We start from the raw sequence: 16,943 nt of genomic DNA, 5'->3' as shown, positions 1-16,943 counted from the left end.
TTCTGGGATTCTTCATAACCATATGCAAAGTGCATGATGTTAGTGGCCCGGGGGATTTAAGGGGTTCAGTTAAAACATAGTACTTAATGCGGAGAGCAGTGTAATGAGGAAGGTGTCAAAATGGCTCACTTTTCTGCATTCTCTTGCAGTTCTTTTCTTTGCCCTGCCCCCAAATTTCCCCCTTGATTTCCAGTCTCCACTTCTGGGTCGGAAAGCTCCCATTAAAGAGCTGTTATCTGAGTTAGTTCTGAAGTGGGGGTCGTTGGGCTCTGCTGGCTGACAGCCACCATGGGCAGTTCCATGCCTAGTCATGCCGGATTGTTAGTCCCCTCTGAGTTCTTGCAGGCATAAACCACATCTTTGGCAATGCTGCACATCCTGTTGGACATCTGGAGCTCTGTTCTGAAGGCAGTGGGGAAACAGAACTTCCTGAAGCACGTCTTGAAGTTCTCATCCAAGAAGGCATAGAGGACGGGGTTCAAGCTGCTGTTGGCATATCCCAGGGCGGTGCAGAAGCATGAGATTGCTAACTCGAGCTCGCTTTCCGCCTTCGCACCCAGGCATTGGACCAGCACGAAAATCTGAATGGGGGTCCAACAAATAATAAAGACGGCGACCACCACCAGGACCATTCGGGTGATGCGCCGCAGGTTCCGATCCTTCTCTTTGGAGCCGGAGAGGACACGGACGTTCTTAAGACGCCGAATCATGAGGCTGTAGCAAATGGTGATGATCAACACAGGGATCATGAAGGAGAAGAGAAAGACACAAATCCCAAACACTGGATCCCAGTAATCCACAGGTGTAGGGAGCTTAATTAGACAGTCAATCTCTGCACAGAAAAGAAAAAGACAACAGCTTGGATGGAGAACAACACTGGTAACATCTGTAAATCTGATCATTCACTCGCAGTCACCCTTGTTGCTGAATTCATTTATTTTATCAGTGCTCAACAGTGCTAAGGGCCTCATTGTGCTAGGCCCTGTACAAACACAAAATAAGAGTCAGCCCTGCCCTGAAGAGTTTACAATCTAAGGTGGGAGGGAAAACAGAGGTACGATGAAGTGATTTGCCCAAGGACACCCAGCAGATCAGTTTCAGAGCAGAGAATAAAAAGTCAGCTCTCCTGAGCCGCAGTTGAGTGACCTACCCACTAGAGCACAGTGCTTTCATGGACAACTAGGCACAGAGAGATTGGTAAGTGACTTGCCCACGCTCAGACAGGAACTCTTCATTCCTTCTCTCTTCCAGCGGCCTTTTGTCTCATTGCAACTGCTTTAAACTGGAAATATTAGTATTCCCAGCGAACATAAAGGCATTCAACGTGTAATTCATTAACAAAGCCATGTCTAAAGGATGACTCCCTTTGGGCTACAACTTTCCATGTTACACTGAGCACAAATGCACATTTGGGTGAGGCAACTGCTGCTGAGTCACAGGAGCTTTAAAAAAAGAGACATCATGTTCATGAAGAGACCCTTTCACCAAATTGGTGAATGCATAAGTCCGGATAACGGCTCATCTTTGGTCTAGGCATCTTGCCTTGGCATTCAGCTTCCCCATCGCCATAACTTAGGACAAGCGCTTAGGAAGAATTTTAGAAAGTATGTTGATGAAATGTAGAGAGGCGAGGTAGGGGAGCTACGATCTTTGATTGGATCAACTTGTGCTGGTGTGAAAGACAAGCATTCAAGCTACACAGAGATCATCTTCAGGGCTGGGGAAAGCTCAATACCAGATCAAACAGATAGCTTAGAATAAGTAGGGAGCATATATTCTAAGGGACAATCCAAGGTGATGAAATCCGCCACCAGGTCACGAAAAATGATTCATCGTGCTTTATGGCACCACAGAGTACAGTCTCTTCCTTCCTCTTAATTCCAAAAATTGTGCTGATAGTTTGAGCTGTGTGTTAAAGATGGTATTAAAGAGAAAGTTGAAACTATGTAAACCCAAGATTACCCAGTCTCATTTCAAGCGTGGCAAGCAGTCAGGAAAGCTCATTAGTCCCTTGAGGCTTGTAGGCAAGTAGGGAGAACAGGGAACTTGAAATGAGAATAAGCAAGGGCTGGATCAATGCTTTTTGTTTTTAAATTATTTATTTAGAAAAGTACTCTGGGTGCCAAGATAAGGATTAACTTCCCTGGCTCAGAAATTGCTATGGCTTCAACAGTGTGGACATGGCAACGGCTGGCTTCAGAGATTTAAAGGTTGACTGCTTTATTGTTGCATCTGTGAATACTGACTAGCAATGTGGATGGGCTCTGAAGGGATCCTGCTTCCAGCCCTCTTCAACTAGGAAAATAGTGGCTGTGATGGAAAGCGTTGCAGGGAGAGAGGGGTTAAGATGGGGGGAAAGAGGAAGATTTTCAGAATGTCCAAAGAAAGAAAGATTCTAAGGAAATTGGCTAGGAAGACAGAGATAAAGGAACTTCATTTCTGAGTCTCCTCCAGCAGTGATTGCTTTGAGATTGTAGTTACATTTTTTGATATATCAGGATCCAACAGCTGAGCTGTCAGTTAATTAATTGCACCATGGGGTATTCATACACACTATAGGGTCACAATCAGCACTCTTTTTTAATTAACCCACTCAGCTGCTGTACCAAATAACTGGAGGATAGCTAATGTGATGCCAGTTTTTTAAAAGGGATCCGGAGGCGATCCTGGCAATTACAGGCTGGTAAGCCTAACTTCAATACCAGGCAAATTGGTTGAAACTATAGTAAAGAACAGAATTAACATAGACAAACATGATTTGTTGGGGAAGAGTCAACATGGCTTTTGTAAAGGGAAATCATGTCTCAGCAATCTACTAGAATTCTTTGAAGGGCTCAACAAGCATGTGGAAAAGGGTGATCCAGTGGATATAGTGTACTTAGATTTTCAGAAAGCCTTTGCAAGGTCCCTCACCAAAGGTTCTTAAGCAAAGTAAGCTATCATGGGAAAAGACGGAAGGTCCTCTTCCTGGATCAGTAATTGGTTAAAAGATAGGAAACAAAGGGTAGGAATAAATAATCAGTTTTCAGAATTGAGAGTGGTAAATAGTGGTGTCCCCCAGGGATCTGTTCTGGGACCAGGACTGTTCAACATATTCATAAATGATCTGGAAAAAGGGGTAAACAGTGAGGTTGCAAAATTTGCAGATGATGCAAAACTACTCAAGCTAGTTAAGTCCAAAGCAGATTGTGAAGAGTCACAAAGGGATCTTACAAAACTGGGTGAGTGGGCAACCAAATGGCAGATGAAATTCAATGTTGATAAATGTAAAGTAATGCACATTGGAAAACATAATTCCAACTATACATATAAAATGATGGGATCTAAATAAGCTGTTTCCACTCAAGAAAGATATTTTGGAGTTACTGTGAATAGTTCTCGGAAAACATCTACTCAATGGGCAGCGACAGCCAAAAAAATCTAACAGAATGTTTGGAATCATGAGGAAAGTGATAGATAATAAGAGGAAAATATCAGATTGCCTCTTTATAAATCCATGGTATGCCCACGTCTTGAATATTGTGTGTGAATCTGGTCACCCCATCTCAAAAAAGATATATCAGAATTGGAAAAGGTACAGAAAAGGACAACTAAAATGATTAGGGATATGGAAAAATTTCCATATGAGGAGAGATTAATAAAACTGGGATTTTTCAGCTTGGAAAAGAGATGACTAAGGGGGAATATGATAGAGATCTATAAAATCATGATTGGTGTGGAGAAAGTAAATAAGGAAGTGTTATTTACTCCTTCTCATAACACAAGAACTAATGAAATTAACCAAATGAAATTAATAGCAGGTTTATAAGAAACAAAAGGAAGTATTTCTTCACACAACACAGAGAAAACCTGTGGAACTCCTTGCCAGAGGATGCTGTGAAGGCCAAGACTATAATGGGATTCAAAAAAGAACTAGATAAATTCATGGAGGATAGGGCCATAAATGGCTATCAGTCATTGGATGGATAACAGATGCATATGAACTGACTAACAGATCTTAGGGCAATCAAATCTCATGCTTCAGATTGTAAACTAAATGCCATTGGGGTATGAAAGGATTATTTTTCCATCACATACAGCATTGTTCTGGGCAGCAGAAGATAACAGCTTGCTTCAGCTGCCAGATAATGGAACTACTACTTTATCTCTAGTAACAAAATTCTATATTGTGGAGATGAAAGTTGGGGTTCAAAACATGCTTACAGCCGGTGAGGGAAGGGGTGTTACAGTATCAGACTTAGTGGGCTAGTGGTATTGGAAACCCTGTGCTCCTATTACATGGATGCAGACTCTACTATTAAGAATATCCTCCATTAGTTTGTTTTTACTGACCATTATTTTCATTCTCTGCTGACCCCATCACCATCGCGGGGATACCAAAGACTGAAGCCAGGGCCCAGATGCAGACATTGACCACTTTGGCCTTGTGGGGGGTGCGGATATCCAGCGCCTTGATTGGATGACAGATAGCAATATAACGATCCACGCTCATCATGGTCAGGGTGAAAGTGCTGGTGAACATGTTGTAGTAGTCGATGGAGATGGCGATCTTGCAGAGGATATTTCCAAAGGGCCAGAACCCTAGGAAGGTGTCCGTCCCCTGGAAGGGTAAGGTCATCAGACACAAGGTATCAGCCAGCGCGAGGTTAAAGATGTAAATGTTTGTGGCCGTCTTCATCTTGGTGAATCTAAAACAAAGGAAAGACTGATATACACATTTCCGCTTGATTTCCAGGACCACTGTTTGTGGTAGGACTAGCATCTGCAATGGGTTACACTTACGTAGCACCTTCCAACCAAAAGGAATGCAAGGCAATTGACAAATTGTGACCCAGATCCCGCAATCAAATCCACCGAGGTAGAGCCCTGTTCCTGTGTGGATTCCTGCTGGCATCAATGAGACTGCCCAACCTGATCCATTCCAAGCTTGAAACTTATACCTAAAATCTCCTCCCCAGTGTCCGGCCCAAATAATCCAGCAGGAGACAGTGGGAGATTTTTAAAGTGTTTGCAAAACTCTTTTTTTTTTTACACATCTTTTTTTTTCCCAAAAAGCACATGATCAGAAAAAAAATTCCCTTCTTGCATCCTTCCCAGTCGTCTCTCCCTCCCAAAGGTCCACTGGCTACTCCCAAGCACAGTGTTGAGTTTCACACTTTTAGATTTTTCGATTCCAATGCAACACCAGATCTGAAGGAGAGGACGTAAGCCCCTGCCATGTTTGCAAACCAAAGATGTCAGTGTTCTAGTTCATGAGACCCTGAAGGTGACACTGACCTGTCTATTTTCATTGTTTCCACCTGACTAATTGTAGCACAAAATGTAAACAGCATAAATGGCCGAAAGCAAACGATATTTTTAAAAATCCATTTTCCTAACCTAAGGTATTATTATTAAAAGGAGTGAAGAAATGTGCTTTTGGGGGGATTGATCCTGTTTCCACTGAAGGCAATGCCCAAATTCCCATTAACTTCAAGGAGAGCAAGATCAGGTCTAAAAATATTTAAAACTACAGTTTCAGTTCAACATCTCCATTTTAAATCTCTATTTTGTATAATTTCTCTGTAAAAATGGGCTGAAATAACAGGGACTTAAACTAGCTAAGGACCTGGAGAAATCAGCTGTTTAATAGAGATACTTTCTGCTGAAGGTGTAGTAAATTGAGCTTAACGTGTTTGTGGATACTTTGAGGGCAATCTCTTAAGACAGAATGTTGTCCAATAAGAGGCATCTTGTACCTGCAACCTGTACAGGTTTAACTATAACAACCTTGACTTTTAATTTTAGCAATTTTGGGCTCATTGCAGGTTTCATTAGCGATCTCTAATCATTCTATTCAATGCAAAGCAAATATGAATGATGATAGCTCAAAATACTTCTTACTTCCGGACTAATAACCTACAAATACCCAGCTTGGTGGAAGTGCTGTCTGCGGACAGTTTGTTACCAAACACAAACATCAAAATGTCAGATGCTGGCTTTATGTTTTCATTTTCTACTAATCAGCGTCTAATCATATTTATGACTACCGAGGACTTTTTAAAGCAGATGACATTCTGGAAATAAACCTCTTTCATCTGTTGGCATTTAAATCTTGACAGAAAGATTAAAAATAAATGAAAAATCTTGGCAACCTCTTCCAGAAAGGGAAGAACATGACTATGTGGAGAATTTTGGAAATCAGTGCTACTAATTCTTGTGAGCATTTTTTTGTGCTCAGTATTCAAAGCATTGTATTTTCTTAAAAATGTTGGAGAAACCAGAAATCACCCCATCTGCAGCTGACTGTCCACTATAACCACTGGAGGCTGCGGGAGTTGGAGGGTGCATAATCGACAAAACCCAGGAGTTCTAAGGTCCCGGGGAGACTTACAGAATTTCAAGGACAGCTACCTAAAAAAAGGGATAACCCTGAGAAAACTGGGACAGATAGTAGCCCTATTGGAAATTGATTTGAAAAGGCATTGTGATTTGTTCTTTTTGGTCTGGAGCGTGTTTAGATTGGACTCTCACACCGATCGTATATATGAAAAGTTTAACAGCTCTTCAAACCAGAGGAAAGGCAAAGCAGCTGAAACTAAGTAGGGATAACCGTGGCAAAGTGCAAGAGTGTTTAGACTTTTCACGGATTGCAAATACAAGCAGCATCAGCCAGTGGGTGAATCCAGAACTGATCAGCTCAGGAGTGAGCAACAGGTTCCCTCTGGACGAGTGACATTTCCTTTAAGCCTGGAAACCATCTGTATGTGATGCAAAAATACGAAAGGGCTCGGGAGCCATGAACCAACAACAGCTAGTGGTGCCCTGTCTCATTCTGCTCCCTTTAAGTTTCCATCTGTAAAATATTTTAGGTGGCACTTTTAATCATTATTTTCTAAAGCTGATTGAAAAACCAATAAAAATGTCATGAAATGGTTTTGAAAACTGCACCCAGCTCTATTCATGTTTAGTGCTGGTGACAGATGCTGAAATAACAGCTGTACATATGAAGGTTTATGGAAGAATAAGTTCTGTAATTTTGGGGAGGACGAGTTGTGCATTTCATATATAGCTACAGATTGACTCCCTCTGCATTGTGCAAATCGTAATTTTAACGATGGGACTGCAGTTGGCCCCTCCAGAATTAGCTAGGGGGACAGTGAAAGAGCTTCTTGGTTGTATGTCAGCTGCAGAGCTGGGAAGACAGCCATTAAAGCCTTGACTGCCCATAGAGGTGACAACTATAACGTAGACTCCTGGCCGTAGCTCTGAGACCACCCATCCATTTCACAAAGGCAACCAGACATCGATCAGGTGCTAACAATTTTTAGTTACTATTGACCTGGGCTGATTTGGGCCTAAAGCTCCAGGATGAGGACTATGGTCGATACCTTGAGTTCTCGAGCACAATGGAACTTTCTTCCACATAGGTGAAGCTCATCTGTGCAGAAAACAGAGCTTCCCTGGAGGCTTGTCTGAGACTATGGAATGAATCCCACAGGAACCACGGATGGTCACAGATCTCACAGGTCCATTTCAAGTGCAAGGTATACTTCTTTGACCTGTCTTCTCTCATATACACATGGGGCAGCATGGACATACAGAGAAAAAAAACAAATAGCTTATCACAACACAATTCTGCTCACACGATTCTCCCTCGGGGAGAAAATGAGAGAGAAAATGAACCACACGTGACAGATCTCAGTCACGTCACTTACGCACTGCTGGAAAGACACTATGGTGATGAAGGCGACACAAGAAAGTACAGAGAACAGAATTTGAAGCTAGAAATTAAATACTTTGCATTGTATTTTCATTCATTCTTCTTTGTATATTCCGCCATTCATCCCCCAACCTACTTCAATGCATGTAAAGTATTTGTACAATACTGCACAACCTCAATTGTCCAGAAGTCTGAAGAAATACCAGAAAACTTCAGAAAATGCGGGTTTGGCTGGCTGTGCAGACCTTGAGGTCTGTGTTTCAAGCTCTCCAATTGATTATGGCCTTGGAAGCTATGAATACTGATGGTCTTTGTCTACACAGCTGGCTGTCCTACTTTATATACATCTCCAATCTATGTCTGTATGCAGTGAGCACATGACCACGTCTCCCTAAGACTGTCTGATGATTTCTCACTGATGAATTTCTTCATGGGATATTTAATTGGGAGGTGCATGTTACACCACAATCAGGAGCCAAGAGGGTTCTTGGTCTGACTGATTTCGCATTAAAAAGTTGAATTTTGAGTTCTTCTGCGGATGATGAGAAGAGGTCAACAAATTTCTGTATGTCCGCCCCCGCGAAGGTTACATAAAAAAGCCACAACTGTATGTCTTTCACTATTATTGCAGAGCACTATAGCTAGAATCAAATGTTTTGAATAATAGCCAGGGGCATGAAGAAATAATTTACATGGCTTTTTTTCCTGGTTGTGAAAATTAATTGGGAAATGCTGAAATATGTGCAGCCTATTATCGCCCTCAACTATTATATAATTTTCTCTTCAAATTCAGCTGCTCCCTGATCAACTCCCAGTTTTTTAGTGGTTTACTTAATAGGAACTTATGTGTGCAACTAAATTACTGAAGTGTTTCCGGAGCACTGCAAAGAGGTTATATGAATTCTCTTTATTGTCAAAAAAATGCAACCGTGGGCTGTAATGAGATAAATAAATGTTTAAAAGGCTGGAACATGTTCCAGTAATCTGTGGTAACAAATAGATTTCCATGGAGAGGAATGAAGTTTGTAGATTCTCCAGCATCAGAAAAAGCAAAACGAAGCCAGACGTTTGGTATTTAATTAGTTGTAGTTGCTTCAAAAATTCTTTCAGATCGCTCCTATGGGACAAATTTTACTGTCTGACCGCTAAGAAAAGTTGAAATGCCCAAAAGACTCTGACATTTTCATTTTTGGCAAAATATTCTAAAAGCAATAATAATCATCATAATAATTAAGACAAAATATTAAATTGCTTTTTTGAACTCCAGTGAGATGAACAGAGAATTAATAGTCTACCATCATACAAGCAGTTTAGGATGGAACCTCATCAGCTTTCCTAGTTTATGCCCACCAATCACAGAGGGGGAAACCCACACTAACACTATCTGCCAAATAATTCACTCTCCCCCTAACAGGCAGGTGGAATTAATCTTTCACAGTTCTAGGAAGGGCTTGATCTTAAGATTCAGTCACAGGGGAATTTCAGATAATTTGTGGGGTTCAGTTTGGGGAAGAATTCCTTATTCAAATCTCATCCAAACTATGCAAAGCCTCTGGAGTTGCAGAAGTGGGCTGGAAATATCGAGAGAGCTATTTCATGGGGTGCCATATTTCTCATAGCTGCCCCAGGCATTCTTTTGCTTTTGGGGCTCATCGTGCTAATTTACTTACGGTGGATATCCCAGAGCTAATGGGTAGTGCATGCCTTGTTACAGTGGAGGGTTGACAAACAGTTGACTCAACCTCTCCCCCACTCTCTTTCAACTCTCTAGTAAGTAGGATGGAAGGGTGAAGCCGCTCTGAAGCCAGACCTGTTCTCTCTAATACATGAACCAGTTACACTGCACACACAAACATGAGCTGGGAAGCCTTCCCCAGTGCTACAGCCAGCATGTCCTAATGCACTGATTCAGCAAGCATGTCCAGGCCAATGTGAAACTGGGTTATCATCAACTGAGAAGGCTCAGATTGCATCTTTTGAAAAATGATTTCGTAAGGCTGAGGCCAGGATTTTATCGCATGTCGCCCAGGTAGGATAACGTTGCTCTGAGTTTTACCCGATAAGCCATCTGCAAGGCAGCGAGCAAATGGCTCAGAAGTCAGCAGCTCGGCCACTAGCTGAACTGAAACCACTAAACAAAGCTTATTATTTCTAGCTTCACTTCATTAGCTCCCTGGTAAATAAAAGGCAGGCTCTAATCATTTATCACAGCAGCCTGGCAGCATTCCCCCCGTCCCCCACCCCCGCAGCCATCATTTCTGCACTTAGATTCAGCTGAATGCCATTCTCAATAATGCCGTACCTCAGGTGCGTTTCTGAGAATGATCTGACAACATTCAGCAAGGCTGACTGGCCAGTGCAAGAATGTTTCCCCCAACAACGCTCTCTCCTAGATGTAAGACGTGACGCTTGAAATGGGGGGGTTTGAAACACGTCTTCATTTGGTTCCACTTATTTTACTAGACATTGTCTTGGATAATTTCTTGTACATTAGGGCACACAGAATTCAGTGGCAAACTTCCCATTGACTTCAATTGGCCTTTGGATCAGGCCCTTGGTCGATAGTGAAATGATTAACATAAGAAGTGAGCTGATCTAACGATTGCAGGGTTAAATGCAAATTTTGGGTATGAACAAAGCCTCAAATTTTGGAGGAACTGGTCATGAACTAAAGATTGCATATTGCATCCACATGCACTAACCTCACCAGTTCTCAGCTGGGGTTACTCAGCTAGGTTCTCAGCTGGCCCACCTTACCAGTTCTCAGCTGGGGTTATATTTACATATTAAGGGTTCATAAACTGCTTTGCTTTAAAAGGACAGGAGACCAGTACCACCCCACAGAACAAACATCTCCTAGGGATTATAAGTCTTGTTTCCCGGTGCACAGAGCAGAGCAACACAACCGCATAGAAAGTCTCCTGTTGCAGATGAAAGCAGGCTGCTTCCTCCCAACATAAAATTAAGATCTCAAAACGAATCTGACAAAGATTTCTTTGCCCTGAAAGAGCCATTTCCTCCCCTTTAACTATGGAAAAACAGCCCAGCTGCTCTTCTGATGAAATAAAATCTCCTCAACCAAACCCCTTCCAGCACCACTCATGTCATTTAGAAAACACGATTACCAGCTAGAGGGCTGATGTATTTCTGAAGGTCCTATATGCTGGTTGTTCTTATACACCGGCAGCCAGATCCTCAAATGTGTCACAGTGTTATTCAGCACAGCTGAGCAGAAGGGGAAAGCAAAAGTACCTTCAAGCCAATTTTGCATTCTCACAACCCCCTGGGCCCTCAGGGGTTGCTTTGACCCCCAGATAAATTTAAAGGAGCCTTGGAACTTTTGTACAATAAATCTATGGGATGCTCCATTAGGGGCAATCCTCAATTGTCAGACTTTGCATTCACTTAACATAAGGTTAGGACCAAAGCAATGGGATCATTTTTAAAGTACGTTTGGCTCTCCTCTTTGTTGATAGGTCCCCTCCCACCTTGCAAACATGAAGCTGAAGTGTACTGCTTTATTGAAATGTGCTTTCCTCCACTGCATGCACACCCCACCAACCCTGTCCCTTCAGACACACAACACCACCCCGAGAGGTTCGATATTTAGAGTGGTATCTGAGCAGTGAGAGCTTGGCATTCATTCTCATTGCCCCCTATTAATCTCCTCCTGTGTGATAGATTCTCTGTGCCCTTGAACATCCCAGCAGCCCTTCTCTGCACCTGTTCCCATTTGCATTTATCTTTCTTCAACATGAGTGACCAGAATGCCAGAGGAGGTCTTCCCAGAGCCTTGCACAATGACATTAATACATCCCTATCTCTACTGGATATACCTCGCCTGACATATCCTATCCCATACGCTCCATTGAACCTGAGTCCGGCACCCAAACCACAAAACCAGCTTCTCCTTTGCACAGGGACGATGATAATGTAGGTAAAGTTTGAATCATACCAACTCTAAAGGAGACCTGTGCTGTCCTGTCATGCCATCTGCCTCACGAATGGGTGTTTGCTAAATCATTCCCTGACGGTAGCCCACAGACCGATGTGTGTTATTCACTAGCGCATGCACCTTTCCTGGTTTTGTTGATACTGATCAGAACCTCAGAACAATCTCGATCTTCAAACAGGAAAGGAATGTCAGAAGGCAAGGCAATAAAATCAAGCACAGGGGGGGTTGCCAGAGGTGAGAGTGAATCGGTGTTCCCGTGCTCTCAAGAGGCTTCAAGGAATCAGAAGAAGCTAAAGTAATTTACACTTATCTCATTTCGCTACAGCCGGATCAATGTGAATTTGAATTTCCAACACACACTCTATTCTTGTTTCCAGTTACAAATGCATGGCTTGCCTCCCAGAGTTTGCCCAAAAGGAAGAGAGCTGTGCTCTACACCTGATTTTGATACAGAGAGGACACTCTGTTACGCAGCTGTTTAGAGGCCCTTTGACAAACTGGAAGGGTTTTCACCTGCTCAACATCCTGCTGCAGGGGAAAGCTCTCAGCTACCTTAGTATCCATTGCATTTGGAGCCATGACTGCCACGCGTACGCCCTCCAGTTCTGAATCCCAAACGGGAAGATCATCGACTTTGATTAATGATACTTTTTAAAGGGATAGAGCCAAAATTCCCCAAAGGTCAACCTTTTTTTCAGACCCTGGGTTTTAGTTCAGGCCCATCTCTATGCAAAAGGAAAAATTGTTACGCATCCATCAAACCCTTGGTGCCCCCAAAACTGGCACTCCAGCTGGCCTTTTAGACAAAGCTTCCAGAAACTGATGTGGCAAACAGATGCTTAGCTTAAACTTAACCTTAACGTTGGTATTTAACAGTCAAAGGCCTGTAGTGCACAGGGTAATTTGTACTTTGAAATCCCCTCAAACGGATTTGTTGGGCATTACAAAGCACCTTGCAAAAAGCCAGTGTTCTCTTGTACAATTTGGCCATGATTTTAACCACTCCTGTGCCACTCCATAAATCAGAGTCACTGGCCTGCAGTAGGTCTTCCGTCTGCTCCATTAGACTGTAACAATGCCCCTTGGTCACTCATTCGTTGCCCGACCCAAAGCCTGGACAAGGCTGCAGTAGACTTCTTACATGAGCAGCCCGTCATTCTTTATACCTTGACAAGCGTGACACCGGAGGCATTCTGAGAGGGAGGAAAGCTGTCGTGTTTGGGACAGCGGTTTGGTCAGCTGGAGGATGCATTAGGAAATAGTCTCGCTGAGGGATAAGCCATGGAAGCTCATGCGAGTGATCGTTTCAAGGGAGTTTGCATTTGAGGCGATTCGTCAACAGCTTAACCTTCTCCCTCCCCCAAATCTTTGCCCTGTTTTGCAAACGTTACCACCTGAAGGAATGTTGGACAGATTCGTAATATCTGTGTGTTAAAACAAAGAAAAACCACCTCAGCACTGAGGGGCGAGAGCCATTGGTTTTCTGAGTGGACACAACAGTAAGGCAGCTACTCGGACTACTAGCTAGACTGGGTCAAAAATCTAGCAGAGGCAGGATGAGTGTGTCTATGGACTGAGCAGAGGGTATAGCCCCCAAGCCCACCCCTGTCCCAAGAGCCACTGAGAAATCCTGGTAGTCTCAGAGCATCACTGGAGGACTGGAGCTTCAATATGGAGGGCTGGCCCCTCATCGCTACTCTCTGGTTCCCGATCCACCTTGCCCAGGATGTTTCCTTCAGGACTTGTCTTGCCGAAGCCGTCCCATCTGCCCCTGGCTGTTGACGCGTGCTTCTGAGGGATTGTGCCAGCACAGAGCAGGGGGGGGGGCAATCAGCATTCATTCCTATGGGTGTTTTCCAGACGGGAGTCTATGTAGAACCACTTTTCCCCAGTTGTGCCTTTGTTCTGCCCAGCCATTTCCCAGTAATCCTGCAGAGCCCTCACACGGGGAGACGCGGTCACGTGGGTTCTCTGCCTCCAATCGAATTTCGGGGCCCGTTTAACAAGGCTTCCCACACTTTCTCCCCTCTGCAACAACAGACAGAGGAGATGGGATGAGGCTGAAGCAGGAGATCAGCTGGGCCAGAACGTAAAGATGGGCTGGGGAAGCGGTTTCTGAAAGAGGAAATTGCTTTCGCTGTGCTCTTACAAGATGATCAAAAAATAGAATGAATTAATTCTTGCCCAGCTCCAATGCAGCAAGCTCACTCTCTCTGCTTCCTGACAGCCTCCGAGTAAGCAGGCATCTCCCCAGCCGCCAAATGTTCTCAAACACTTCCAGAATATTCAGCGCAAACAAAATCAATTCATCATTTCCCTGTGATTGTTTTTCCCCAGGAACTCAGACCAACAGAGCTTTAAATCAGTCCCAGCAAAGGCAGAAATTAATGTAAGATTTAAAAGGCAGAGACAGTTCCCCCCATTAACACAGTCCCTAAGCAGATAAGCATATGAACCCAGCTGGGGAGTGAGCAATTGGGCAGAGCTGCTTCTTTTGCATGAGACTGAAAAGGAAACTTATTGAAGACAGCAATGTGTCCACAGGCCAGGGCAAGGTATTGGGAATTCCCCGCTCTGCTACTGATTTGCTGGGTCATTTTGAGCCAGTCATTTACCCCCTTCGCCCCCGGACCCCGTCTTTGAAATGGCTGTGATAATCAGGGGACGGTTGAACTTTCCTAGTCTACAAACTCTCGAACTCCACAACTTGTTGTTGGTTTTGCAAAGGGGTACGGGGAGCGGGTGTTAATGAAACCCAGCACCTTCAGCCACTTGGGGATTCTTCTCATGCAAGGGCAACCTCTGGTGCTATACAGCTCCCGCAGCAACTCCAACCCCATTCTTCTCCTTACTGCCTGCACAGGGGGCCTGGCCAGGGCATCCTGGCAGCCTTGCAACCCCCAGCTGCTGGAAGTGGAATGGCCCCTTGGCTCCTTTCCCTACGAGGGACTGAGGGACAACCTTTGCCCTGGTGGAGTGCAAAGTTGGCTCAAAACCACACCCCTCCTGAGCCAAACTTTGTTGCCCCCAGGCTCTAAGAACCACCACAAACTGCAATATAGCGACCTCCATGGAACCTGGAGGGAGGAGCTCGGGTTGCAGGAAGGAAGAGTTTGGAGGAGGCACTCGGAAGTTGGTCTGTGTGCCCATGGCTGGAATGCTAGCTGCAAATTGCAGCACCTCCGTGAATCATTCTCTTAATAAAGAGCCAGTCTAGTTTCACAAGTATGGAGCCCTCTGAGGTTATTACCCAACACACGGTACATGAAGAACCCACCACCCTTTATTCCAAGCCCACTTCTTCAACCTTTTCTCCAATAACACACAGCACTGTGCGCATATAATATAATGGATCTTTAAAAACCCCACCCAACAATTTCTCCCTGGGGGGAGAAAGGGACAAAGAAAGAACCACACCTGGCAGATGCTAGATGCATCAGTTAATGCATTGCTGGAAGGTACTTAAATGCTACAGTGAGGAGGTTGGGACAAGGACCTGAATAGACGATTCAATCAATCAGGAACTGGATCGGAGTTTGCCAACCTTTTATTCCTGCAATTTTGTTTTTAGCAGGGTGATTCAACTACTAATGAGAGGGAAGTCTGTGCTGTGGGTAAGAACCCTCATAAGCCCCACCAGATTGGAGGGCAGCCCTGGATACAGTGTATCAACTGTCCCTTTTCCCCTGTCATTGGCTCTTGTCTCAGCTCCTTGCTCACTCTTTCTCAATTAGTTTTTTGCTATGCTCCCTGTCCTTTTCCAGCCTATTTTTGCCTGTATCTTTCCCCTCTTCTCCAATACAACCCTCATGCCCACGCTTTAATTTCCCACTGGGGGGGGGGAAATCAAGACCAGGCTCATGTTTTGTTTTTACCTCTCTTTAAACCTAAGCTCTCAGAAATGAAAGCCAGGTGCATTAACCTACAGCTCTGCCTCCGCCCCCCTCCACCAAGCAAACCCTGAACAATGTTAGACCAAAGCATGTGCACTGAGTAGAGCCAGCTTGCAAAGGGGCAGGGGGTGAGAGAAGATGGAAATATCTCTTCCTGCACCTGTACTTTGACATCTTAGCACCTTTGACAGCGATGCACGGTGTTTCCTGCGGTGCTTATTAACCGATCCCTACAGCACGTTGCAAGTGGCGTCGCTTTCCGACGGTATAGCTACATTTCCCCACAGTTACCAGACCCAGGGCCGGTGGGGTTAGCGAGCAGATCCGTAAAGCCCCGGCACTGCTCACAGCCAGGCTGCAAAATGAGGCCTCTGAACAGATTGTTCGCTGACATCACAGTCATGAACTGAATACAAATGCTCGGGCTGGGACGCGGCAGGGAAGGGACAGAGTGAAACCTCTAGCCTGGAGAGCCATTAGCATTGCTGTTTGGCTCCGGATCCTGATGCTCTTGATTAGGTTATTCATAATTCCAACGAACGGAGACGCAGGCTGTGCCATCCATCTGCATGCAGTCTGTGCACATTCCTTCCCCCACTAGACCTCTAGCTGCAATGACAAGCTTCCTTTCCCTCTCCCTCTGCAGACAGCAATGCTCTGTAATGGCTGCAGTCTCCAGAACGACAAGGGATATGAAACAGACGAAAAAGGGCACGGCTCTTTCACATCTATCAGACTGTATATTCCACGGGCGTGCCGTGTAAGTCAGCGTAGCTTCATTGAAGTCAGGACTCCAATGTAAATCAGCCGAGGGACTGGCCCCTAGATTTTAGATCAGATCTGGGAAACCCTATTACATGCCATCACCATCATCATTATCCCATCCATACCCCCTTACTCACACTGTTTTCATCCCCGATACCCACTGGCTATTACTGTATGGCAGCTATCTGTCTCGGAAGACAATGGATTAAGCGCCAAAGCAATTCAAGTTCTGTGTGTTGTGCTGCAGTCATGAATGGCTAAAAAGTTCAATTCCCGAGTGACAGTCCTTGACCTAGATGATGTGGGAATAAGGCACAGGGCTAGCAGATGAAGTTGATGCACTAGCAGTGCTTGAGCCCTGCTGCTCTTCCCTCTCTTTGCTTTCCTCTCTCTCAACCACTCTGGTACCGCACAGCCTGTTGCTAGCTACATCTGTCCAGCTTGCCATGTCGATGCTGAAAATGTTCACCGAGTCCTTCTTGCACAGGTCCTTGAACCTGAGCCTAGGTTGGCCCAACGGCTTTGGAGCATCCACAATAGAGGAGCAACTTTAGAATGCACCCCTCGTCCATCCATTGCAAATGACCAAGCCAACAGAGATGTCTTTGTATGAGAACAGTGATCAGAC

At 44.5% G+C, this 16,943-nt stretch overlaps 1 protein-coding gene across 1 annotated transcript in view; it reads right to left on the bottom strand.

Annotated features, from left to right (window-relative positions):
- Positions 1 to 308: 308 nt before the first annotated feature.
- Positions 309 to 16,943, bottom strand: part of OPRL1 (opioid related nociceptin receptor 1) — a 29,186-nt gene continuing 12,551 nt past the window's right edge. Inside the window, exons 3-4 of the mRNA XM_067554600.1 lie at positions 4,333 to 4,688; positions 309 to 832 (exon numbers count right to left, since the gene is read on the bottom strand). Coding sequence (XP_067410701.1) covers positions 309 to 832; positions 4,333 to 4,688 — 880 coding nt within the window. The remainder of the gene's footprint in view (positions 833 to 4,332; positions 4,689 to 16,943) is intronic.

The sequence above is a fragment of the Emydura macquarii genome, unplaced genomic scaffold (genome assembly GCF_026122565.2).
Source record: "Emydura macquarii macquarii isolate MOO-44397 ecotype Brisbane River unplaced genomic scaffold, CSIRO-AGI_Emac_v2 contig_1483, whole genome shotgun sequence".
Taxonomy (NCBI): Eukaryota; Metazoa; Chordata; order Testudines; family Chelidae; genus Emydura; species Emydura macquarii.
This window is presented reverse-complemented; position numbering and strand designations above follow the sequence as displayed.